Source organism: Etheostoma cragini, chromosome 7 (assembly GCF_013103735.1).
Source record: "Etheostoma cragini isolate CJK2018 chromosome 7, CSU_Ecrag_1.0, whole genome shotgun sequence".
NCBI lineage: Eukaryota > Metazoa > Chordata > Actinopteri > Perciformes > Percidae > Etheostoma > Etheostoma cragini.
In genome coordinates, this window is record NC_048413.1 from 8,506,993 (window position 1) to 8,533,952 (window position 26,960).

General features: G+C 41.1%; 2 protein-coding genes across 2 annotated transcripts in view; one reads left to right on the top strand and one right to left on the bottom strand.

Moving 5' to 3' along the window:
• Nucleotides 1-1,807: 1,807 nt before the first annotated feature.
• LOC117947991 (protein ILRUN-like) lies at nt 1,808-9,026 on the bottom strand. The gene is made up of 5 exons (XM_034877406.1): nt 8,766-9,026; nt 7,468-7,622; nt 7,151-7,348; nt 5,109-5,431; nt 1,808-3,123 (listed from the first exon to the last, which is right to left on the bottom strand). Exons 1-5 carry the CDS (start codon nt 8,927-8,929, stop codon nt 3,088-3,090), a joined length of 876 nt encoding a protein of 291 aa, XP_034733297.1. The 5' UTR covers nt 8,930-9,026; the 3' UTR covers nt 1,808-3,087.
• A 1,208-nt stretch (nt 9,027-10,234) lies between these two features.
• Nucleotides 10,235-26,960, top strand: part of uhrf1bp1 (UHRF1 binding protein 1) — a 21,863-nt gene continuing 5,137 nt past the window's right edge. Inside the window, exons 1-19 of the mRNA XM_034877388.1 lie at nt 10,235-10,494; nt 12,999-13,161; nt 15,169-15,207; nt 15,451-15,542; nt 15,647-15,836; nt 16,675-16,815; nt 16,902-17,072; nt 17,865-18,045; nt 19,043-19,129; nt 19,700-19,870; nt 20,252-20,397; nt 21,933-22,074; nt 22,223-22,416; nt 22,575-23,785; nt 23,930-24,114; nt 24,201-24,340; nt 24,537-24,687; nt 24,952-25,208; nt 26,373-26,481. Coding sequence (XP_034733279.1) covers nt 10,451-10,494; nt 12,999-13,161; nt 15,169-15,207; nt 15,451-15,542; nt 15,647-15,836; nt 16,675-16,815; nt 16,902-17,072; nt 17,865-18,045; nt 19,043-19,129; nt 19,700-19,870; nt 20,252-20,397; nt 21,933-22,074; nt 22,223-22,416; nt 22,575-23,785; nt 23,930-24,114; nt 24,201-24,340; nt 24,537-24,687; nt 24,952-25,208; nt 26,373-26,481 — 3,814 coding nt within the window. The 5' untranslated portion in view covers nt 10,235-10,450. The remainder of the gene's footprint in view (nt 10,495-12,998; nt 13,162-15,168; nt 15,208-15,450; nt 15,543-15,646; nt 15,837-16,674; nt 16,816-16,901; nt 17,073-17,864; nt 18,046-19,042; nt 19,130-19,699; nt 19,871-20,251; nt 20,398-21,932; nt 22,075-22,222; nt 22,417-22,574; nt 23,786-23,929; nt 24,115-24,200; nt 24,341-24,536; nt 24,688-24,951; nt 25,209-26,372; nt 26,482-26,960) is intronic.

Here is a 26,960-nt window from a genome sequence, read left to right on the forward strand (position 1 = left end):
TCACTGCCTCCAGACACCAATGCGCTGGTCTTGATTTGGCCATGTTGCAAATTCTAACTTAGCAGCACACAGTGTCTGTGTGTTGTTCTGCAGTGCTTCGCTGTTTGGAGGGAAGCCACTGAACACGGAAACTTGGCTCTGTCTTTTGAAGAACAATATTGAGCAAGAGCGCTTTATGTCAATAATGATTTTAATAACAGATTAGTGTGGCTGGGTTGGCTCAGTGGGTTAAGCGGGCGCACGTATACTTTTTTTTTTTTTAAATGTATTTGTTAATCCCCAGTTTACAATTTACAATTTACACTCTGCGTACACACTTGTTAGTAATCACAAAGGCCTGAAATACACACACATGCTCAGGACCTATACATGCACTAATGGAGAGATGTCAGAGTGAGTGGGCTGCCAGCTGAACCAGCGCCCTGAGCGGTCGGGGGGGTACGGTGCCTTGCTCAAGAGCACCTGGCAGTGCCCAGGAGGTGAAGTGGCATCTCTCCAGGGACTTGAACCATTGACCCTCCGGTTCCCAAACCAACTCCCTACGGACTGAGCTACTGCCACCCCCAAGGAAGATTAGGATTAGGCCTCAACGCACTGGTCCAGGGTTTGAATCTGACCTGTGATGATTTCCTGCATGTTGCCCCCTTCTTTCTCACCTAGCTGTCCTAAAGGCAGAAAAGCTCAAAAAATAATGGAGTAGTGTCTAGTTTGACGCTTTTAGAAAGAAAATGATTTTTAATAGAATTACTCTCCTTGAAAGAAACCTGTAAACGCAGAAGACTGACCAAGGCCCTGTGAGTTCCCAGTGCAAATGCATAAAGATTCACAGCACATTTGGTAAAACTTCTCTATGCCGGTGGGAAAAAAAACGTATTTCAACTTAAAACGCAATCACATCACTTGCGAATGCAAACAGATTCAAACAAAACGGACAGTGGACTACATGGGATGGCATGTGTTGTTTGGAACTAGTAGAGATTGAAAAAGAAGAAAACACATGGTGAAAATAGGGTGGTCGAAACGGTGAAAAATCTTTTTTACTTTGGAAATGGAAATTGTATCTGGAGAAACAACATGACACAAAGCCCAAACCTTTGGTTTTCAGTGATAATTTAATCATACAAACATTCTTCAAACACACACGTGGGGGGGGGGGGGGGGATTTTTCATCTGTTTGTTTCTCACTCTCATAAATGTGCTGCTGTATGAGTCTTAATGCCAACTGATTCATTCTGCAATCTGGCCATCGGAAACCTCATCGAGATATTACACTAAGAACAAAATACACTTAATGAATTGGCATTGACAGCAGGGAGAAACATTTATCGTTAACATTTTGCACAGCTAATGCACAGAGATCCGCATGACATTATGTTGAAGCATTGGCTGGTGTTGTCATGCTGTCAAAGCCCAGTAACCCAGGGGGCTTACAGTTAGTGCCTCAATTATAAAGGGGGTGTTACACACACGGTCTGTGGAGGAGAAGATAAAATCACACCGAGTTGATAAACCCTTCAGGGCTTATCTGTACTTGTGGAGGAGAAAGGTACACACGGACCTTGTGATGGAGGTTGCATTACTCAGTGCATAGATCAGCTGGTTAGTGCAAGTAAATGTGCAGTAACAATCCTGCGAGACTACACTAGTCCGTCATTTCACGGTAACGTCACTGGTACAGTTAAATTTGCATCTGAAATGATCAAACCAATGTTCAAATGTGTTTAAGAAGCTCATCGATGATTAGTGAGAACATTTTGTAGACTCTAATGCGGAACATCCTCGAAATTATTTTAACCATAGACAGGAATATTCCCAACAATAACTACACTCATAAAACTGCCATTTTGATACAAATATACAGTAAAACGTCAAATCTTTGGGTAAATTAATATGTTTCCAAAAACATGTTTTTCTACATTCAGCAAATACATTCACCTTAATATGATAAAACAGACAGCTTCGAGACAGCTTTCAAATTACAATTCAGAGCAGGGGGACAAGGAACAATTATTATTTTATTTTTTTGTGTCATAATGTTTTTACTGCTGTTTATATGGCTTGAATTCAACGTCCACTGTCATCGTGTGCATTCATCATGTTGTTGTCGTTTCATTTTAATTCAAGCATGTAAAAGTAAACTAAATCTTAGCTTCAGATAATAACTGGAAATCTCTAATACTGCATTATTACTAATAATGAATATTCTGATAATATTTGTCTAATATTTCATATATGTTTATATGCAAAAGTACCAGCAATGTGTGGGTGAAGAAAAAAAACCTTCATCACGTTTGACTACAGAAGGTATAATAAAAATGTTGGCTCCAGATTCTAGCTTAAGAGAAAAATATTTCTGTATAATGATGAAGATTTAACATATCATAGGAGCTATACTGTAAATAAGAGTCGTGTTTCCCAGTGTTTGATCTTCTCTTATCTGGATTGTAACGTCATGGCTGACTCCCTCCAGTGGACAAAATTGCATCGCATTTAAAATAGTAGGTAAACCATTGCCCATGCTGCACAGGCCATGTTGAATGAGCTTCAGATATATTTCTGAAGGGTGTGGCTGTTCCCCTTCTCTAAAAAAGTGTATTTTAAAAAATTAAGATAAAAAGTAAATAATGACATCCAATAGTTTGTTTCAGATATGCCCATATTTAGCAGAAACTGGAGAATCAGTTGGCAAAATAAATGGCTTTTCCTCCAAAGTCTCTCTTTCAGGTTGCACAATGCACACGCACACACATATACACACTCACACATATCACCAATACACACTCCTGTCATCATGGTTTCATTTACACTCTGACAACTAAAAAGAAAAAAAGAAAATCTGAAAAAAGAGAGACTCAAATCACTCAAAAGACTCGTAGCACTCGTTTTTAACTTAGCATTCACACGTGCATACAGTGGGTTGTGGGATGTTGGTCGAGCTGCACGTTGGGAGCGTTGGCCTCTGCTTTCTCAAAGTGTAGCTGGACTTTGCATAAAGTGTTTTTGAATCTCCACACTCTCGACCAGCTACTTATTGGTGTGACAGACGCCAGAGGTTTGGTGCTGCTTCACTGTGATAAGTCCCATGATTTAAGAGTGCCCAAAAGGATATGGCTCCTGTATACCCTGTGAGGAAGAGAAAAGATTTGATTTAAAACAGACCGTAGAGCTGCAAGGTATGTAGGAAATTTGGCTAAATGAGACAAAAACAAAAAGCTTAAATGTACAGTTCCACTGGCTAAAAAGTGAGTGGGCTCCAACGGCTGCTTCAGTTGTTTTACTCAGCCCGCCTCCCTGTCCCTGTCTTCAGTCTTCACTTTCCCCTCGCCTGTGCATTCCAAGGAACTTTCCAGACCTGTCATTCTCCACCTGTCCACCAGATGTCTTCCGACTTCCAAAACAATCCTTACCTGCTGACACACCTGCCTTTTATTATCTCATTAGGCCTTCAATATTTGTAACCAGCTCACCCGTCCTTGTCATGTTGACACTTCTGTGTTCCAGTAATGTGTAGCTACCCGTTCTCTTGTTCTTCTGCCTGATATCTTTTACCTGTGTTTTGACCTGCTGCCTGCCTGCCTCACCACACTGGATTTGTTTTCCTTCTCATGCCTGACTGTAAGCTTGCTAATTTAAACACTGGTGTAGCCCAAGTAAGTAAGCCCAAGCTTTAAGCCCCTGAGGTGCTGTTCCACGGGTAGAGTCACTGTTGTACTTTTTACCTTTTTGATCAATGAAAGTTAAAACCTTTGCTTCCATTTATTTCAATGAGATCTGATTTGGGTTTCCAGACAAATCCCTGCTTGTATGTATGCATGTGTGGTGGTGGTGCTGGTGTGTGTGTGTTCAAAAACTTCCAAGTTGCACTACGATATTTGTACTAATGCTACTAATTGGCTCTTACAACTGGTTTAGTAAAGTTGTCTTTCTTTGACCTGTTCGGCCTCAGTGTCTACACGGTGCCTTGTACATTCATGTCTGACACAACTGAAGCTGTTTGTACATTTTAGATGTTGTTTATGCAATGCTAGCATGTTTGGTTTGTGATCAATTGTCTGCAAAATGACAACCTAGGCTGTGCTTTGTGTTTAGTGCTAACTGGCAAATGTTTGAAAGCTTAAAAGGCTAAACTGACTAGCCTGGTCCTATCAGACTCTCGTACATTTCATTCGTACATTGACAAGCGTTAACTTCATTGAAGGCGGGTACTCTGTTGAAGATTACAACTGTTGGATCTGCCCCGAGCCACTCTGGATCTGCCGTAACCAATCATTAACGTTTGCTCGTGATGTCGGCTTAGCATTGCTACATTACTAACGGAGCGAGCAGGGAAATCAAACTTTTCCCAAACCCCGTGGGGAAGAGGGCCAAAACATCCTGGCCACCAACAAAACTCAGCAAAGATTGTTGTCTTGCTCGGGCTTTAACTTCTGGATATACCGAATGACTTCGCTCGCATCTTTCTCCACCGCCATTACAGCCAGCGCCTGACCACATTGTCATCGTTTTCAGCAACTTCCTCTGATCGCTGATTGGACCGGTTAAGATTTGACTTGGAAAAAAACCAAAAATATACCGGAGTACTGAAGGAAAATGAAAATTGAGCGGAAGTACCTAGGAGGGCGGAGCCAGGCTATAATCTGACATGGTTAAATATCAGATTTTAGCATCTAGCTCAAATCACCCCTGGTTTCCAAGTACGGCCTCAAAACCTCTAGTGTGGCTGTAGACTAGTCTCGTTTAAAAATATTAAATGGGAGTAATGAACTGCTTTGGAGTTTTATTTTAATATGGTATCAACCCAATGTATCTAATACTGTAGCCCTGAGCCATGTTTTCTGGGTAAAGGTATATTGAAATTACTTAAAGTATGATTATTTCAGCCAAATAGAAACTTAGATTAGATACATATCTATCTGGGGGTTACTTTGAACTTGAGAAATATCTTACACTTAACTTTGTATTTATAGATAAGATGTAGCATGTGTTTTTATTATAGGAAGCTTTCAGGTTTTGAAGTTGTTCTGTCGTTTGATCGTTACATCACTAATAATGGAAATTTGAAGAAGCCTACCCTAGTATGGAGCTCCTTGCCCTTTGATGTGTCTTACCTGGTTATAAGCGACTACTGATAGATTGCTTTGTAGACTGTTTGCTACAATATCCACAGAGTTTTGTGAAAGTCCATTCTGCTCTTGCTGCAGCTGGTTAGGGCTTCCCTGCCAATGTTCCTCTGCGACCCTGTGACCGCTGGCATCGTGGAGGCTGTTGTTGCTGTTGGGGCACTTGCTCTTCTCTGGTGAGGCAAACGGGTTGTAATCTCCTTCCAGGCTGCGGTGAGGCTGAGTGTTGAACTCGGCTTGAAATGAGGAAAGCTGCTGTGTGACGCCAAGGAGGCCTCCAACCTCCACACTCAGGATCACCCAGATGACATCTGTCAAAAGAAACAAGATGTTACAATATACAAAGGCACTACCAGGGTTTTCCCCTATTGTATTTCAAGGCTGTCTGAAGCCACTGGGATTTATGCTGCGTTCCAAAGTCACAGCAAACCCCTCTAGCTAGAGTTAGCTAGCGGCTAGCTACCGTTGACGTTAGCTAGCCGCTAGCAGATACTAGCAAGTTCTAGTAGGCTGTAATGGTACACAATTGTACATGTATTGTTTTGATTACAATGTGCAGAATTACTTTACGTTGCTTATTCATGTCTATTTCTCACTGTTAATCACCAGCGTCTGTACAGCATCAACAGGGGTCAACACTGTTGTGTGTGCAACGTCAAAACTGTAACTGGGATAACAACTATCTGGTACGAGTTCTTGAGTACTTAGTTACGGGTTTGGCTGCTGTTCCTGGGCACTTTCGACGGGTAGAAGGTTGTGAAAACACAAGTTACGGGTTGCATGGAACGTAGCATTATTTAGTAATGTATTTTTAAGACATTTTTTAAACTACAGTTACAGTGGGGGGGCTCGATTAGAAATGTAGATATAGTCATATTTTCAAATCACCAGTCAACTTTCAGCACTGACTTAATGTACGGCCCTATGGAATATTTCTTATAACTTTTTTTAAATCCTCAACTCTGCATTGTATCCGTCTGTAGGGCCCTTGTCAAAAAAAAGACCCTTGCCACCGGTCTAAATAACATTTCTGGGGCAAACCCAGGGCTGGGTGATATGAAGAAAATCAAATATCAGGATATTTTTGACTAAAATAATATGGCAGTGTTGACTATTGGTGCTTTCACAAAATATTGACACAATGGCACAACACGTATGCCATATTACAATGTTACAATATCTAGTCTTATATTAAGATATCGATGTAATAGACATATTTTCCAGCTGTAGGCAAACCCTGACTACCAACAAAAAGATTGTATTAACCAGTCTGAAAATTCCAAATAACCTATAAAAAATGTAATGCAAGGTATTGTTATAAGTGATTGTAAGACCTATATTTCCATATCTACTCACTTTGTAATATGATTTTTTTGAAAAAGAGGCAGGAACAAATAAGCTTTGTTTCCGTCTGCTCCTTCTCAAATTAATCTTTTCATATTCATTTTTTTTTGCTAAATTCTGATTGTGTTTTTCTCTGGGGTTTTAATTTTTTTTTCTTCCGAAATAATAAATAAATGAAATGAAATTAAGCTGGACCACAAACCCACAGGATCCTCAAAGATTCAATGTGCTCCAGGTCTGCAATTTTATCTTTTAAAGCCATGAGGAGACTGATGGTGTTAAGTGAGGAATTATTATTATGAACACCTATAAGAAACATTGTTAATTGAGTATCTCTGCTGCTTAATTTGTAACTAGGCAAGTCTTGAGGGACTTCCTGTTGGATCCATCATCCTACACGTTGAACTTGCAGGAGGCCATAAATCAATTTAATTAATGACTCTAAATTTAATTTGTGTGTGCTGATAGAATGACCATTTAATCTTTTAACAGTTTTCACTGAAGGAAAAGCATACAAAATTATCTAGCACTTTCTCTTCAGTAAGGACATAAGCACTACAGTACTCTGCTCTATATTTGCGTGTCAGCTCAGTTCAAATCATGATTAATATTATTAAACTGCTGATTATTCTCTATAAAATGTCTTAAAAAGCCCAAGGTGACCCCGTTTGTCTTTCTTTTCTCACCTCCATAGTAAAGTCCGGTGGCTGTGCACATTCTCCACTGGCCCTGGTACATGCCGGGAGACGCAGGGCTATGCATCTGCACACTAACATCAGCCATGTCCTGAGGGTCTAGAGACCGCACCATCACCATGTTTACATGCCCAAACTGATCTCCTCCGACATACTTCAGACAAACCCCAGGAGGCCATGACTCTGCACCTGGAAGACAGAAAAAATGATGCTGAACTCGGCATGACGTGATGTCAATGTTGTTTTTTTTACATTTATATGTGGTGTCAGCTCTGTAATCCATCTTATTGTTATTCCCGCAGACTTACCTGTGTTCTGTACTCTCCAGGTCTTTGTGAAAGGAGTGTCTGGTGGAACTGATTCACCCTCACCAATCGTCACATCACTCACAAAGGACATGCATGGTGCACTGATGTTGGGACTCTCAAAGTCATAGTAGGCTCCGATGGCTGCTTGTAAATTCCTGTGACAAAAGAAGGCAAAAATCCAGCATATATATACATATTAATTTGTGTGTTTTTGACTGTGCATATCTTGAGATGTCTACAGACCCACACAGACTGCGAAAAGGTGCTTCCCGTGACACGCTGGTCATCCATAAACCAGCAGTTTTTATTTTTAGAAAGCCCGTTGCAGAGGAGTTATTACACGGCATCACGTGTTACTTCTACAGCGTGCAATGTCCATAGACACTGTCATCTCCCATAGATCTGCATTGGCTTAATACTGCATAAGCGCAGAAAGAATTCAATATGACCTTTCTCTAACCTATTACATTTTCTAAATAGTCACCGAAAGTCGCATTTTTAAACTCCAAAAATGCAATACGACTGAAATTTGAAGTATTCTCACTACGTAGAACATTGATATTAACACATTTTGTCTAGGCACAGTGAGGTAAAGATAAGGTTCGCCAGGCTTGGACAACTAGCTACTGTGTAAGCTTTGAGCAACACACGCGTTAGAAGATTGCGTAATACACGTGATCGATTCCTGCTGTGGTTGTGGTCAAGGAATGAGACATAACGTCAACGTTTGATCATATTAGCTGTCTAACACAACAGGCAGTTGATAGACAGTTAATAATTTGTTATACACGTTTAATTATCCGTTCAGTTCAGTGACTGCTAACGTTACCTGGCTGGTTGCTTTGCATGAAAGGGGTGACCAACCTAGAACCTAGCTACAACTCCCTTTAGCAAACTGAACATTTACATAACAAAATAGTTTAATGTATTTTCATTCAAATGTCACACCCGCTTCCATACGAACTTGTGTGTTAACTACAGTGTATTTATCTTACAACATTTTTTTTTTATCACAACTGCAGTTGAGCTACCCTCTACTGTGTTCATGACAGGCAATCAAAAGTCGGGAAACACGGTGACTCAGCTAACGCTAGTTACGTTACTACAACGTCGTAATCTGCCATTGTACCCACGTTTACATACTTAACGTAAACGCTATTACTCTGGTACAACGAAGGATAAAATTCCTATGATTTACCAATTTAATATATTTGTTCAGTGGGTAGAAAGCTAGCTAGTGTTCAGTCTCTATTATATAACTTCCCCACACAGCAGGCCAGACGAGTCCTCGAGCTCACCAGTTGGTCATGTCCAGAAAGAAGGCGCATCCGGCGGGGTTTAGCTGAAACCCAAGAAGCCTCTGGAATTCCGATATTAGGATATCTTTGTCTGTTGTACCCATGCAGCTAAATTTCTGCATAAGCTCCTGGTCCAGGTCCAGGTCCAGTTCCATGCCCTCCATCTCAGATTCGCCCGGACAGAGACAGGGCTTCGCTCCTAATTTAGTCCGAGGCCTTGACTTGTCATAACAAACTCAACAACAGGGCCGAGTGCGCATGTCACATGATTGTGTTTTGTGCCTCAACCTATGAGCCACAGACCGGGTGTAGAAAAGAAAACATTGAGCTCTACTTGAAATATATTTCATATTAAAATAATGGTTATGTTTATTAACTGTAAGCCTAAACCAATTCAACGTAATATATCAATAATAACATCAAGGGTGTTGTGGAAATGGGCATAAAAGATGGTAATATGTCTGCCATTGGCCCCCAGAAACTGTTGTGTTGATTCTTTAGCAATATTATATTTCCACACAGGTGACTGAGCAGTGGGATATGTTTTGCTTGTTCTAATGTGTTCTGTTCCATACTTTACAGGGTCTGTTCTGTTCTGTTCTATACTTTACATGGTCAGATTAACCTGTTTTGGGGCTGGTGTTAAAAGGTTGCCGTGGGGCCCCTGTGGCTTCCAGGTTTCCATCAAGCACAATTTTACCTTATACGACTTAATATGACAAATGCATTGATTGATTTGATTGATTGATTGATTCATTTATTTATTCATTGAATACTACCTGACTGCAGATTAAGATAAGATAAACTTTTAATGATCCCCAGATTGTCAAAGAAGCAAGAGGACAGCAAAAGCACAGAAAAATAATAAATAATAAGAAAACTAAACTAAAATCAATTTAGAATAAACTAGAAATACTATACTCAGCAAGCAGTGTATACCTGATGACAACTAATGGTACTTAGTTTGCTAGTCTGTCTCAATTTAGCGTATGTTTTCAATATAGGCAGGTTTGCATCCAAATACAGCACACATTTTAGCCTAATTTTCATAAAAATTGGCAAAATAAAATGCTTCTTTATTTACATTTTCCTCTGCTATTGTTTAATCTGTTATTATATATTTAATATAATGTATTGTTATTTATGTCAGGCACAGTATAGGAGACATTTCACTGCACAATGTAGAGGTAATGTTGAGTATGAAATGTAAAAACTTGAAACAGAAAATATGTATTTACAGTTATTTACAATCAGACTACCTGATAAAATAAAATAAAGTAGTTTTTTTATTTGGACTTTAATTAAATATTTAGTTGTGACTGGTGGGATTTCCAGTCTCCCCTCAACATCCAGCAGATGGCGACGTTGGAGCTGTTCTAAATCGTGTGCGTGCGTGCATGCGTGACTTCAAGCGCGCGTGCGTGCATGCGTGTGCGTGTGTGCGTGTGTGTGTGAGAGAGAGAAAAAATACAGGGGGGGTGTTCAGTCGCTGTCCGGTGTTTAGCGTTAGCGAGGTAGCAGCTAGGCTATGCTGGGGCTGTGCAAGCAGCAGCTATAAAGATGCAAACAGCTACGGCTGTACACAATTTAGAGGTGCCTGGAAGCTAGTGTTAGCAACCGTATATGTTTAACGTTAATTCAGAGGGGGAAAATTGTGTTTCTGTGTGACACGGACGCTAGCAGAAATGGCCGGAATTATTAAAAAGCAAATTTTGAAACATTTGTCAAGGTAAGTGTCATCTCTGGCTTTGTATTAGCCAGTTAGCCCAGCTAGATGATGGTTTTACTGGTACTACCTCCAGCACAGCAAACGTTAGCGAACTCTAGCTACATTGATGTCCACTTTGGTTACCAACTAGCTTAACGCTATACGTCGGAGCAGCCACATGAGATACCGTTGGAGACTTGACAGTGAACGCAGCAAACCGGTTCAACCTTAGGGAGACTATAACGTTGACCAAATGACTTTCCCAACTGTATGCATGTGTTATTATACGCTACTCACTGCCTTTAATACTTGTTTGATGGGCCTAACACCTTCCATCACTGTGCCCCACTGTCTACTTTTTCTTTTAATGTCACTTGATGGTCTACGGGGCCCTACATATTATAATTACTATAAAAACCTGAAAACGCTGCGTCTAAAGACACATCTTCCATGCAAACCATTTTTTTATTGTCATGGGGAACAGAAGTTTACGTTGTCAATTCAAGTGTGAAAATCAAATATCTTTACAATAAGTAACGGTATATCGACTAGAATAAAGTGTAGACAGAGTTGTGTAATAGTGCAACATTAATCAAATATATAAATGAAACCATCTATCTATCTTGGTTTCTCAATTATATCTTACGCTTAGTACAGTTAAAAAACAATGCTGTCAGTAATGCTCCTTTAGCTTTAGTAAGATCCCTATCTTTTTTTCAGCAGACAAAAACTAGTTTTCCAGCTTCAGCATCCTCTCCATAGCTGACTTGAGCCTTTGCTGTGTACCTGGTCTTACTTCCTCTATATGTGATGCTGCTGCTCAGGAGACACATAGAGCATGCTATTTCCCTCCATCAGTTGGGTAGTGCTGTCTTTTGCCCTCAGTTTGGCACTGCTGAGTTAAGAAATTAATTGATTGGGTGAGAGAGCAATGTGTTTAAAAGGTCTCTCTTACCCCAGCTGGATAGAGTCCGAGCTATAGTTCATCAAGGTCTCACAGGTATCTTACAGGTAGTGAGTTAGGTGTGTGCTATATAATCAGAGGCTTGCTGTTGTTTCTGTGACTGACTTATATTCTCCTCCCTGCTGTTTTCTGTCACTGAATAATTAAAAGAATTATTTGCAGCAGATAGCGATCTTGGTGTTGTTTAATTGTAGAACCATCAGTGGTGCTTTGGGCAAAGTTTGTACAATGACTTTCCTAGCTTAGGGCAGGCTCTGGGATTTCTCTACTCTGAACCATGCTAAATTGTCAAATCTAGCCTAAATTGCTAGTTCTATAAATAATAGCACCGCTATTCAGTGGTCTTTGCTCCGGTGTAGGTCTTATGAACACATCACCAAATCACTTCTTTTTTTATTCTGCCAATCTAAAAGGCAATTGTAAAATTAGAGCTGGGCAATATATCGATATGGTGATATGAGACTAGATATTGTCTTAGATATTGGATATTGTAAGATCGTAATATGGCTAAAGTGTTGTCTTATCCTGGTTTTATAATCTACATTACTGTAAAGTTATGTCATATTCTGAATTTACCAGACTGTTGTAACTGTTCTATTATTAGCCCTTACCCACTTAGTCATTATATCCACATTACTGATGATTATTTATCAAAAATCTCATTGTGTAAATACTATGTGAAAGCACCAATAGTCAACACTCTAATGTTGTTGCGGTGTTGATATCGAGGTATTTAGTCAAAAATATCATGATATTTGATTTTCTCTATATCGCCCAGCCCTAATTAAAGTGCACAATGTTGTACACTCAATTCATAGCTGCTTGGTATTTTTGTACTTCTTAATTAGCTCTGCATGTCAAGCATAACTCATGAAAGGCCCTTGAAAAGCAGTGGCCCAGGTATTGTCTGAAGAAAAAGTGATGAGTCGTAATTTTGTTGCATACTGTCAAAGAAAAGCTTAAGCTTTGACCAATGACTGTGGCTTTGACTGGCTTATCAGGTACAGCGTGTTAATAGTAAGGCCAAACGATGTCAAATGTTTTGACATATTGGACCACATTTACTTGCCGTCTCATCACTTAATGTTATTAACCAAAATGTTAGCCACGGTATATTGAAAAAGCAGCAGATTAAATTGCAATCAAAAGAACTACATTTTTTGTTGGTTGATGTCTGAAATAGCATGCAGATTAGCCAGAACAGTGTTCAGCCATATGATGTATGGGAAATTAAAATACTTAACAAATTGATTTTCTCGGATTGCTGCTATATTGACCTAGTGTGGGTTTGTAGCCTGTTCCTGGCAGTTGGAGCTCGCTACATTAGCACCCTCGGAGAGGTTAAGCCCCATGGGGAGTACCACTAGAGCTATGTGCTCTAGTAAGGAGGCTGCACCTGTTTCTCAGGATGACTCATTCAGTTGCATTACTTCAAAAACATCTTGGTCTAGATGGATAATTGAATTTTATGTAATGCTGTCTCCCAAATCATCAGTGATGTGTGATGATGTCAGGCGTTTCCCCTAGTGTTCACTCTTTTTATCTGGTCTCATTTCCTTAGGTTTACCAAGAATCTGTCCCCGGACAAGATCAATGTCAGTACGTTGAAGGGGGAGGGGCAGCTGTCCAACCTCGAGCTTGATGAAGAGGTCCTGCAGAACATGCTGGACCTGCCTACCTGGCTTGCTGTCACCCGGGTCTACTGCAATAAAGCCGCCATCAGGGTATGTTAATGACTTGTCAAACCTGATTGTGTAGCTGGTCTCAGAAGTGATGCCGTCTACCTTTTCTAAAAGGACTGTTAAAACACAAAAGCTGGTACAGAAAAGCTACATAATTCATATCAGCTTGGTAATTATTTCATAGTTGATTTTCAAAGCAAACCAAGGTTTTCTGTTTATTATTGCCGAAGAGCCTATGAAATTCAGGGTTCACAGAGTCGTAGAGGAAATGAGCAGTGGCAGTACCTCGGAGATAAGCACTGCTAGTGGCACTACTGATAATGTCATGGTCCTTCAGACCAGCACTGGTTATTGGTAATAGAGAGACAAGCCATGATTCAGAGGAACACGACAGCCCAGAGGCTAGACTGATCCTGGGATAATCTGGCTGGTGTGCACTGAGCTGTTAGAATGGATGGTTTGTGTTCCTAAATAATCCCAAAAATACCACAAATTTAAGGCCAAGGATTTTATCTAAATTTTGTAATTATACCCATATGGTTGTTATTAAAGTTTATTCTACACAATGAATTAATATGTTAACCTTTTGAACCTCAATTTCTCCTTGAGTTTCCCGAAGATAACTTTAAAGTAGCAACAGCTATATTATCTACTGTATGTATATTATTATTATGCTTAAGAGTGTACTGTTTTTACTGACTAAAAATATCCAAACGTAAGACACAATATCTTTTACAGCTTCAGTAGTAATATTATAGATGTTTTTGTGTTCCATTTTATACACATATCCTTGATCTTCAGTCTGACTTGTTTGGTAAAATGTATGGCATTGTCTTTTAAAGGAACACACCACCGTTTGTTGAAATAGTGCTTATCACGGTCTCCCCTAGCTGTAGATAGGTGGGCCAATGCATTTTTTTGTCTCAGTGCATACATTGTTTTAGTCTGGTGCAACACCGGCAGCCCCGCCGCTAGTTAGCTTAGCATAGTGAATGGAATCCTATGTTACCGGCTAGGATGTTTTGAGTAAAAGGGAGTCAAAAAAAACAAAAACTATTTTTTTCTTGTGGCCTACGTATTCACAACAAGTACAAATAGCTGTGCCGATTAAGACTAGAAGATTTCCTAGGCAGATACTGACTTGGGACTATATTGGCTGGAGGCACAGCCAAAGCACCTGCTGTTCACACAGCTAAACTTTATCTCATTAAGGAGGTTGGTGTGTTGTGAACAGAGGGATTGCCGACTCTGAGTAAAAACTTTTGATTTGCAGCTGCTTACTGGAATTCACTTGCTGTTTATTTTCTGATTTTCAGAAAATGGCCCAGTCTAACCTTTCTCAAAATACTTTCATTAATGACCAAATTCTTAAAAAAGTAAATGACATTCCAATCCGCCTCGGCTGTACTCTGTTAATCAGCATATGTTAGCATGCTAACCTAAGCACCTGACACCTGGCTGTTGCCCAGCCCTATATCAACGCATTATTTACTAGCCATTGTGATTCATTAGCCGAAGGCTTCTGTCTTTCCTATGACATTATAGTGTGTTAAAACATTGATGCAACCACACGCCTTTAAACTGAGGAAAATTTACAGTCAAAGCATTCCTGTTTTCACAAGCCATCCATGCAGTCCAGCCATCCACATTTAAATGGTCATGTTTATAGGGTGGCTTTTTTGCCTTTCTTAGGTTTTATAATCATTGTCAGCATTATTTTTTAAATGTCAACAATAAGGGTCATTTTTTAATACTTTTTTTCTTTAAATTTTTACACTTTCTTTGCCTCCCTTTGTCTTATCAGGAAATTGTGCTTTATTTCTACTTTCCTCTTTTCTTACAGTAGTTCATCCGGTACTTGGTAATAATAATGTAGTTGATAGCTGAAGTTGATATTTAAATTGTAGAGCAGAAGTGGCATTATGAATCCAAATTTTACAGCGCTCCAGTCATTGTTGCCCTTGTGCTCAGTGAATGAATGTGCAGCGCGGAATGCTTTGACGAGTGTTGGGGACTGACTCTTTGGACCTTGTCTTCCTGTCTTTTTAGATACAATGGACAAAGTTGAAAACAAGCCCCATCTGTCTGGTAAGAATGTTATTTCTACAGAGTTCTTGCACATATCTGCAAGATTAAGCTTCTCCCTTCATATTTTAATCCCAAAATAAACTAACTTTGGTGTGACTCTAGCAGTGAGCATAGGTATTTTACCGTTTTGTTATACTGCTCCATAGGTTGTGCTCTCTGTCATGTTATCATACGTAAATGTTAGGTTACTTCTCTATTTATCCTTGCTCAATTTTATGTTTAGTGATTTCCTCTTGTGTGCAGTTTTTGGATAAGGTAGAGGTAGAAATGAGGACATGTGAGGAGCCACGTCCACCTAATGGCCCATCTCCTATAGCTATAACAGCAGGCCAGAGGTAAGCCCAATTAAATATTGCGCCAATTTCTCTGACCACTAATACTAAATTCCATGTACATGGTGAAACATTGCCTCGCTCATCTTTACCATGTGCATTTACAGCGAGTACGGCTTTGCAGAGAAAGTGGTGGAGGGCATGTCTGTTAGGATCAACTCCATAACCATCAAGGTGCAGGCTCGTGCCTTCCACGCCTCCTTCGAGCTCTGGCAGTTACAAGGCAACAGCCTCAACCCCAAATGGCAACGCACTGACCTCCGCTACACTCGTGTCACCGACCCAAAGAGAGGAGAGGTACAGTGCAGCACACTTTGGTCCCCCTCCTCACGCAGCTCTGCCACTGCTCTGCCTGGAAGTTCCAACTGAAGGAAATGTTTTACCACAGAAACTGTGTGCTCATTTAGCCCGCATTAAATCATTTAACCAAGCCCATTGTTGGGGTTTTATTAGCTGCAGGGATCATATTGATATGAACAACCTTTCAGAATGAGCTCCTGTAATCCACTTAAAAGCAAATGCGTCCGTTGCCTTTTCTTTTTCTGTTTCTATTAAAAACCATTGGCCTTGCCACACTGGTACCGAGTCCATATAAGTGTTAAGACATGGTGTGTTTTTTTGTTGTCTCGTAGTGTTGTTTTGTCTCGTAGTGTTTTTTTTGTGTCTCATAGTGTTGTTTTGTCTCGTAGTGTTTTTTTTGTGTCTCATAGTGTTGTTTTGTCTCGTAGTGTTTTTTGTGTGTCTCATAGTGTTGCTTTGTCTCGTAGTGTTTTTTTTGTTGTCTCATAGTGTGTTTTTTTGTCTTGTGTGTGTGTTTTTTTTGTCTGGTAGTTTTTTGTCTCGTCTGTTTTGTCTGGTAGTGTGTTTTTTGTCTCGTAGTGTGTTTTTTGTGTTGTAGTGTTTTTTTGTCACATAGTGTTTTTTTGTCTCGTAGGGTGTTTTGTTTGTTTGGTAGTGTTTTGTCTCATAGTGTGTTTTTTGTCTCATTTTTTTGTCTCATAGTGTTTTTTTGCCACGTAGTGTTTTTTTGTCTCATAGTGTGTGCTCTTTTTCTCTCGTAGTGTGTTTTTTTGGTCTTTTATTGTGTTTCTTTTTGTGTTTAATCATAGCTGGATTGTTTATTTCTTTCAATCAGGTGTTGACATTCAAAGAAATAAACTGGCAGAGTCTACGAATCGAGGCAGATGCCATTGAGAGTGACGACCAGGACCTCAGTAGCACCCCGTTACGCCTAATCACCAACCAGGGTCGCATTCGCATCGCTCTCAAACGCAGAGTAAGACCCTGTTTTTACCATTGAACTCATCTAAATTGCAAACTATTTGTCACAAGTCAAGTTTAATTCTTCATTGTTCTATCTAGATAAAGGACTGTAATGTGCTGGCGTCCAAGCTGCTTTTCATTCTGGACGACCTGTTGTGGGTGCTGACAGACTCTCAGCTCAAAGCCATCATACATTACGCCAAATCTCTCAGCGAGGCCATGGAGAAGTCTGCCCAGCAGAGGAAGAGCAGCACTGCTGAATCCCTACAGGTCCTGCCTCCTTTCTGCTTATGAATGTTTTGGGGGGGGGGAAATCAGTATGAAGAATATTATATGTTGCTGTGATTTAACTATAGAAGGAAAAATTGAGAACATCATCAAGTTTAAAACATATGAGTCTAATTAATCTCAAGAATTGTTGCCAAAGTCATTCTTTAAAAAGTCTCTAAATGCCATTGGAAATTTGAAATTTGAGCCACAAAATGTCTTTAAAGAACCAAATGTATGATTTTGTGATAGCCCCACACTAGCTCTTACAGTGTTTTCTCAGCTTGTTTCATAGTTGTTTTACTTCCTTTTTGATGCTGCCTTTCTTTAAATTAATGCTCATTTCTTTCTTATGCTGCACTGTAACTTTTATTCTGGTGTTTTATGTGTCCTAATGTTTCTATTTTGTTTTCAACTGTATATTCATGTGTCTTATTGATTTTTAATGCTTATGACTTTTAACTGTTTGTACTTGTGTTTTATCTGTTTTAATGATTTTGTGTAAAGCACTTTGAATTGCCCTGTTGCTGAAATGTGCTATACAAATAAAGCTGCCTTGCCTTGCCTTGCCTTACTACTCGGCACATTCACATATTTTTAGAAAACATACAGTATGTACTGTATATTCATCGGATTCAAGATTCAAGAGCTTTTAACTCGCAAGTAGCTGGCACATAACTATTTCTGGATATGTTTTCTTTTGTTTCACCATGACGTCCGTGTTGCAACACATAATCTCTTTGTTTTGTCAAATCATCTTGTTAACTTAGATGTTTGACCTCATCTGTGTTTTAGACTGCTCCTCCATCGCCTGGCTTCCACAACCTTTGGACAGAGCCCCCACCTGCCCCCACTGGCACCCCCAGCAACGCCAGTCAATACTTTGATCTCTATGATGTAAAGGAGTCTTCTTACCACACCTTCATATCCCGGTTGGACTTACACATATGCAACGACAGTTCTTCAATGGATGAAGGTAAGTTGAAAAATGACTCACCAATCACCATTTACAAAAAAAACATGATTAACATGCAGCCTTTATTATTCTATTGAATTTTATTTATAGTATCAATTCATAACAAGAATTATATCAAGACACTCTACAGATAGACTAGTTCTAGGCCACACTTTATAATTTACCAGGACCCAACAGTTCTAGTAGTTTCCTCCAGAGCAAGCAACAGTGTGACAGTGGCGAGGAAAAACTCCCTTTTAGGAAGAAACCTTGGACAGCCCCAGGCTCTTGGTAGGCGGTGTCTGACAGGCCGGTTGGGGTTAAAATGAAGAGTGGCAATAAGTCACAGTAAAAGATAATAGAACAGTGACTAAAAATAGCAGTTTGTAGCAGCAGTTCATGGCGCAGCAAGGCGCCGCAGAGCAAACCAGGGCATCACAGAGTGTAGCAGGGCACCGCAGGATGTGTAGCAGGACCACTGCAACAGCTTCAACCATGATTTTGGAACCTCCCTGATCCAAGGAAACATGCTGGGGGAAAAAGAACATAACGACTCCAAGGAATGACAACCCAGAGCTAGGTTAGTAAAAAGGATTTCTGGGACATGGATGCACAAAAATGGAAAGATGAAAGGAGAGAGGAGCTCAGTGAGTCCCCCGGCAGTCTAAAACTATTACAGCATAACTAAGAGAGACAGGGTAAAGAGAGGAGCCTGGTCCTCTGCTATTATACTTTAGCATAAAACCTAATGGTTTGCGTTAAAGAAATTCATAAAATACATTAAAATTGTATAGCATTTGCAGAATAATTACTGTCAAGGCTGGTCTTGCACAAAAAACGAATGATGGCAACCCGTTGGAAGCCATATCATGACGTTTTTTGGCTCCAGGGCTTGTTCCATGTCTCACTGTGTTGTTTGTAATTGTTTGTTTTGTTAATTTTGGAATATTAAAGAAAATTTAAAAAAATGTGATCACAAAAAAGGCTGGTCTTACGCACATCACCTGATCTTGCACAGATGAGGCTCCCCCATCAGGCTTGCAAGGTGCCATGCAGCTGACATTCAGGAAGCTGGGTTTTGACTACTATCCTGTCCACAGGCCTGGTGAGTGTGACATCTGGTCCTTTCTCTGACTATATTTTCTTACCGCAGTTTACCCGGAGGCTTTTCCCTGCTCCCACTTTAACCACATTATTCATTCAGGAGTAGCTGTTGGGAGGATTACTACCTAATCAGACCAATGGCTTGGGAGATTGTGCCCAGTGCCATTATTCTTTGTGAAATTCCTGAGGTGTAGAATGTAGAGCGACAGAGTTGCCTCTGGAGCTGATTACGGTCAATTAAACCCAGTCAGAAAATACTTTTTGTTTTGCTGTTTCTGATGGATTAATAATTGCGGCCTTTGAATTTTAAAAGAAGAAAGGGGCCTGCATACACACAGTACACCTTCATATACAGCCTGTTTGTATACAGTATATAACGGTATATAACCACATATCCAGCTTTTAAAAGTGGGGAAATTTACAAGAGGATGCAGACAGAGCTAAACAAATATAAACAAACTCAAACATATAGCTGATACATTCAAGCATGAGCTGAACAAAACACTGTGAATCAGGTTTTAATCAGTTTTAAGCCTGGAGTGGTTGCTCAATCATAGCTGCTCTAATACAGCTGATGGATGTCGACACTGGGAACGCCACAGTGGAGCCATGGAAGCACAGGCCCAGTGGGCTGGGAAACTGCTGCAGGAGTACCAGAGGAGAGTAGAGGCTTCTGGATTACCTGGGCCACATAGTGAGGGGCCCTCGCCAACTAAGGAATCTTCTGCAAAGACAGTGCAAGGTATGAGCACAATACGGAGACATTTCAATTCTATTTGTCTTGCTATAGGAAATCTATGCCTTTTGTGACAGCTGAACACGGATACAGTTGCACAGATACATACCCAGATCTCATTAAAACATGAATATTTGTTCACTTTCATTACACAACAAAATACCACACAGTAGCAACAATGAAATTATGACCCCATCCCGCCTACAATCCAAATACATTGCTCAGTTAACAGCAACATGTTTATGATAAGTAAGACTCAAATCCTAATCTATTAAAATATTTTTCAACATCAGTGTCGTAATCGGACTAGGAAGAGGACTTGTTCTTCCGTAAGTGAATAATTTCTGCTTGTCACAAATTGTTTTCTCTTCCATGCACGTACTTTAGATGGACAGTCTAGTCCCAAATCCAGCCCCTCTGACGCAGAGCAGGCATCCGGCAGGAACTCTGTCACAGCTCCTTCACGGTCATCACTGAAGAGGCTGCGGTCTAGCTGTGTGGTGGTCAGGATGGATGATGTGGACATTCACCAGGCAAGCTTTAATGATCAACTGATTTGATTTACCTGCTCTAACAGAAGCCTGACTTCAGTTAATGTACTGAGAGACTGTTCTTCAGTGGCAGCAGTCAGACAATACCTCTGACAAAGCTAGAAGTCAGCTTGCATTTAGAAAACCTTACCAGTGACCGAGCAGTCACAGAGGGTATTGATATTGAGGAAACGGGAGTTTATGATCAAAAGAATCATAAATGGAACCAATCAAAACGATGATCTAAAGTGGATCATGCAGCCTGGACAATATCAACAACTCCCTAATCCTCCCCCGAGCTCCCCCATCAGCTTCCTAGCAATCATGACATAACCTACAGATGTTAACAGGCAGGAAAATAAGGTGTGTGTGTGTGTGTGTGTGTGTGTGTGTGTGTGTGTGTGTGTGTGTGTGTGTGTGTGTGTGTGTGTGTGTGTGTGTGTGTGTGTGTGTGTGTGTGTGTGTGTGTGTGTGTGTGTGTGTGTGTGTGTGTGTGTGTGTGTGTGTGTGTGTGTGTGTGTGTGTGTGTGTGTGTGTGTGTGTGTGTGTGTGTGTGTGTGTGTGTGTGTGGACCATGTATAGGGTGATAAGTTGATAAAAAGATGTGGCGCCAAAGTGCTTTAAGCAAGTTTAATTACTGACCACAGGCATTATCAAGATGGTTCCTGAGATGACTTTTCTCTATAACACTTGGACGTTTTATAAGAAGAAAAATGTGTATATGTTATTGGCTCTTTGCCAAACTGTAGCATTATTGTTAACTAGCTATCTGACACGAGTTTCCTGTGCTGCCGTGTGCTCATCACTTGCAGTTAGCTTAAACTGGAAAATGGCTTAGTAGCGCTGCATGCGTCTGCCTGACAGACATTACAGAGGGAACAAAAGTCTGTTTTCAGGCTAACTAATCTGTTTGATCAGATACTTGATTTGTGCTGTGATTAAGTAAATGCATCAAAGTACCTTTCTCGGAAAATGTAAGATTAGAAGATTATACATGTGTAATAATTTCCTTACTAACAACTACAGCCTTGGAAAACATTGCTGAAGCTTTAAGCAATATGATTCCTTAATTGTCAGTAAAACACCTCAGTAAGAATAGAATAGTTCCATAAATGTCACTTTACTGCTTCAGTGCCTTTTTAAATCTGAGACTGAGAAACCCCCCTTTCAGAAATTACACACTTAGACTGGTTCTGCAATTTTACTTTAGGCATTTCACACTTTTAATCATGAAAGAATGTAATATCAGCAGGCTATTTTAAGTTTAAGACACTTGTAGTTCCCCATTTGAAAGAATCCAAGGCACCCAGGGGGACATTCTGTACATGTCTGGGTCTCCACCTTTAATTTAGACAGGAAGTCACTGATGTTCAAACTCAGGTGGTTTGGTTTTGTTATGTGCAACATACTTGCACTTTTGTCGAGTAATTGAGTTCCTTTTCCGATTGTGTCTTGAGTGAATTACATAAATGCAAAATCACATTGCATATTTAGTGCTATTTCCAACCCTCTTCTAACCTCTACACCTCAACATTCAGGTGTCTACCAGAGGCCGTCAAAACAAGAAGACCTGCTCTTTAATATCCTGCAACCGCAAAGCTCTGCATTTGCCAGACACCGTACCAGCAGTTCATCTGCAGTTCACTGAATACTACTTTCCTGACAATCCCAGTTTTTCAGGTATCATGCAAACATATATATCCACATCTTTTTTTTTTCTATTGCTTGTTAAAATCCACATTGGTTGTGAATTTTCCATTTGAATATTACTAATTATGACGTGAATATCCTGTATTAGTATATCTTGCTTTTTTTTTCCTTCTTTCAGTGCCCACCTCAAACCTGTACGCCCAGCTGAATGGCTTCCAGCTCTGTGTAGACCCAGCCAGCGTGCTGTGGATCAATCTGTTTTCCCGGGGTTTGCTGCACACCCTGGACCAGGTCAAAGCTTTCTACCATTTGCAAGACAGCAGCAGGGCTGAAGAGCATGTGGACATCCGCATGGATGCAGCTCAGCTCAAGGTGATTACACAACTGTTTTTACATATTAGTGGTTTCAAATCATTTAAATTCAGAACATTTGTTCAGCATGTTGTCTGATCAAAACTGGTTGCATTTCTAATAAATGTCTGTATAGTGATTGTTGATGTGACTCTTTTTTTTTTTTTTCCTTTCTATAGTTAATAATCCCCTTGGATTTTTCCATATTGGACCATCCGGAACGTCCACAGTCGCTCTCTGTTACGGTACCCCTGATGGTTCTCAGCAACACCCGCCTCTGCCCTCATGGCTCCAGAGCTGACCTGAGTAGCACCATTGACGAGTTCGCCAGCTGCTCTTTCTTCCAGCACACACCTCCATGCCCCTACCCAAGAGACCATAGTGCCTTCCACCCCATCCCCTCCACCTTCCTCCAGCACTCTCAAGAGACAGCACCCCAACCTCTGGACAGAAAGCAGCTACGATCACAGGATGTCTGGTCTCTCAGTCTGTCCTGTGTGACCCTAGGTTTTGATGGAGCTCGACGATTCCCCAAAGGCAAAACCCAACCTTTTGTTGAGCCCTTTGCAATGTCTGTGTGGATGTGCCAGCCCTCTGTCTTCAAAAATGGATCATCGTCTTCCTCCTCTAGTCCCAGCAGAGCCCACCAGCCTTCTTCAGAGCAGGAAGACGCTTCGCTTGCCTCTATCCACTTCTTGGCTCACACCGTCACTCCAGTGAAGTTGTGGCTCAACCACTACCAGTATGTTGCCCTGCTGAGGATGAAGGATGCCATGGCTCGGTTGGGGGCAGAGTTAGGCAGGGATCTACGAGATGTTAAGCAGGCTCAAGGCCAAAAGACAAAACCTGCTACAGTTAACCTTTCTCTTCTGGTGGACTCTGCAGAATTTGGTCTTCTGTTGCCACCAGTGAGCACAGATTCTGAGGAAGAAATTCCCCACACCCCAGAGACAGACAGCCCCAGCGTAACAGACTCTGACATCTCCCCAACTCACTCTCCAGTCCTGGAGAACAGAGAGTTAGAAAATGGCATCTCCTCGACCGATGCTGTTAATGTGTTTGGTCAGGATGAACAAGATGGGGTGGTGGAGGAGGCATGTGAGGCAGTGGAGGAGGGGTTGGAGGGGGATAGTTTGACAACACAGGAGGACACATCTATCCTCTCCCCTCCACTCTCGCCTGGACACTCGCCTGGCCTCTCCCGCGAACCCTCCAACTTTAGCCTGGAGGGAGAACTATCAAGCGCCATCACTGTCACCAAGGATGTGACCAAAGATGCCTTTAGTGCCTCGCTGGACCTGACCAAAGGGGCGTTTTCAATAACAAAGGATGCCTTTAGCATGCTGAGTCGTGGCTCAGGGATGAGCAAATTGTTTAGTCCGCAGGCAAAGTAGGTGCTAGTGCTCTCTTGCTGTGCTGTTGGCATGATTAATACTGTTTGTGTGACTGGAACCCATATTGTGCACCACATGCTTTTACTGGTTGCTTCTTAACAACTGTGTGTGTGCATGTGTGTGCGCGTGTGTGCGCGTAGGGAACAGGTCCAGCGTTCAGAACAATCCTCCCCCTCTCTGGCTGCCAGCCTGCGCCACCAATCCATGAAGCAGTCGCCTTCCCAGCATTCCTTTGATAGTGCTATCTTGGATGGCAGCCTCCCTGACGAACATCTCTCTGTGGATAGTGATGTCAGCGACAACTTTGTTGTTCTCATGGACTCAGGTGCTTAGAATACTACCAGGTTCCCAAAGCAGTTTCTCTGAATTACACAGGGGACATCTATTAATAATTTTGTTTCATGTTTCCAGAGTCAGGTATGGAGTCCATGCGCCCCAACAACACTCCTGCAGGCAGTCGAGGCAGCCCGAACCCTGGGACAGACGGAGGTTCTTTAGCAGACCTCAGCAGCTCTCTGTCCCAAAGTATTGAGGATGTATCTCAGGATATGGTGGGTAACTATGCTTGTGCAGTATATGAGATTTCATGGATGGATTGACTTTGTCAGTGGAGTTGCATTATTTTTCTGAACAAAGCAATATCTGAAGGAATATTTAGAATATTGTCCTCTGTACAATTCTACATCCTTAGAATTTAAATCTACGGTGGTTTAAATGTGATTTTATTGTGATGCGCTGTTGTTACAGTCCTCGGTGTTGCTGCTGATCCTGAGTGGAACAGCTTGTACCATGGAAGCAAAGGGAGAAGACCAAGTTGTGGCTGTAGAAGTCCAGAATCTGAGTCCTGTGCAGATGGGCAATGTCAGGGTGTCAGATTTGCTGGCTGGCCTCGTACAAGGTTTACCTCTACAAACTTTAAAAAAACATTTTCTCTGTTTACTAGTCATATGCAGCACTTTTTTATAGTTGACAAATCAGTTGTTTACTAATCTTTTTTTTGGAAATGTCTATTTTAGATTAATATTTAAAAAAAGGAAAATGAAATTTTGCATCTTCTCTTATGTTGTATAACTGCCTCTAAATCAGAATGTAGTCACCTAATATTGGCACATTGTCTCAACTTAAAAAAAGGAACATTGTACCTTTTTCTTTATTTCTGCAGCCCCAGTCGGCCCAGTGCAGAAGCAAGGTACCAGGGGCTCTCCAGTGGTGTGCATGCGAGCAGAAACGGGTCCCTCTGCAGTCCGACACTCTGCTCTAGCGGAGTCTTTGGGCTTCCTGGACATGAGAGTGCAAGACTGCAAGGCAGAGTTGTTAGCCTCCACAGTGGCTAACATTGGTCCTTTTCTGGAAGACGAGTTCAGTGCTGACAGTCAGCCGATGAAGTTACACATGAGAAACATCACCATCATTATTAAGGTCGGTCGTTGATACTGCCTGAATTTATGGTCAAAGTTACATTATTATTTACATGAACTTAGAACTTTACACATACAGTATCTCACAAAAGTGAGTACACCCCTCACTTTTCATGGGACAACACTGAAGAAATTACAGGTTGCTACAATTTAAAGTAGTGAGTGTACAGCTTGTATAACAGCGTAAATGTGATGTCGCCTCAAAATAACACACAGCTGTTAATTTATAAACTGCTGGCAACAAAGGTGACTACACCACTAAGTGAAAATGTCCAAATTGGGACGACAGCCATGCAGACCAATTTGATGCAGTGTGCGGCGTTTGGTCTGAGCAGGCTGACCCCCCCCCCACCCCTTCAACCTCAGCGGCAATGCTGGCAGCACTCGTACATGTATTTCCCAGAGACTAACTCTGGGTATGACGCTGAGCACGTGCACTTCCCTTCTTTGGTTGACCCTGGCGAGGCCTGATCTGAGTGGTCCCTGTCCTGTTAAACCGCCGTATGGTCTTGGCCACCGTGCTGGAGCTCAGTTTCAAGGTATTGGCAATCTTCTCATAGCCTTGTCCATCTTAATGTAGAGCAACTATTATGTTTTTCAGATCCTCAGAATTCTTTGCAACGAGTTGCCACGTTGACCTTCCAGTGACTGGTATGAGAGAATGCGAAAGCAATAACACCAAATTGAATACACCTGCTCCCCATTCACACCTGAGACCTTGAAACACTTACGACTCACATGACACTGGAGAGGGAAGATGGCTAATTAGGCCCAAATCGGAAATTTTCACTTAAGAGTGTACTCACTTTTGTTGCCAGCGATTTAGACATTGACGGCTGTGTGTTGCGTTATTTTAAGGGGACACACATTTACACTGTTAAACAAGCTGTACACTTGCTACTACATTGTAGCAATGGGTCATTTCTTCAGTGTTGAAAATGAAATATTTACAAAATCTTTTTCTCTCAAGATAATGTAACTTCTGAGGACAGTCCACTCTGTATGTCCTGTATATTTGTTTTTAGTCACAGTATACTGTATAACCAAGGTAAATCGAACTTTGGACAGACTGTAATCTTTTAGTGTAAAATGACTTAAACAGTAATAGGAAACCAGAGTTGGTGTATGCGGTTAAATGTCAGGATTCCTTTTTTGTTTCTTTTAGGATGATAGCCCTAAAATCTACCCTACAGCCCCTCAGTCTGTCCCAGCATCATTCATTGTAGATCAGCTGCTCCTTGAGCGCTGTAACGATGGCATCATGAGGCTCAAAGGTGAGTAAGAAAATATTATATTATTTTTTTAACTTGTTAGTATCAGCTGCGGGATTGTAGTGTTAATGTCGTCAGACGACACTAAATATGTTTGTCGCCACCCTTTTTTCCCATGAAGATGACGAGACTCTACCAATGTCCAAAAACGCTGACTTAGACTAAATTAACAGGCTTTATTGACGAAAAAAGACGAGACTAAAATGTTTTGCATTAAACAAAAACTAAGTTAAAATTTGTCTTCGTTTTCGTCAACTATGGTCTCTACTTTTTCATCATGCGATAGAACTAAAGCAGTGCCCGTTTTGAGCACCTGTCTGTTCCAAACAGGCCAATTGCTTGGTTCCTAGTATTTTTCCGCCACTGGGCACAGTTCGATCAGACTGCGGCTCAGCTAGAGATTCGGCGTGTCCCCTTTTTTTCCCTCTAGCCGTCACACATCCAGGTAGCGATGTGGCCTGGCCCCAGGCAAGGGGGGGGGG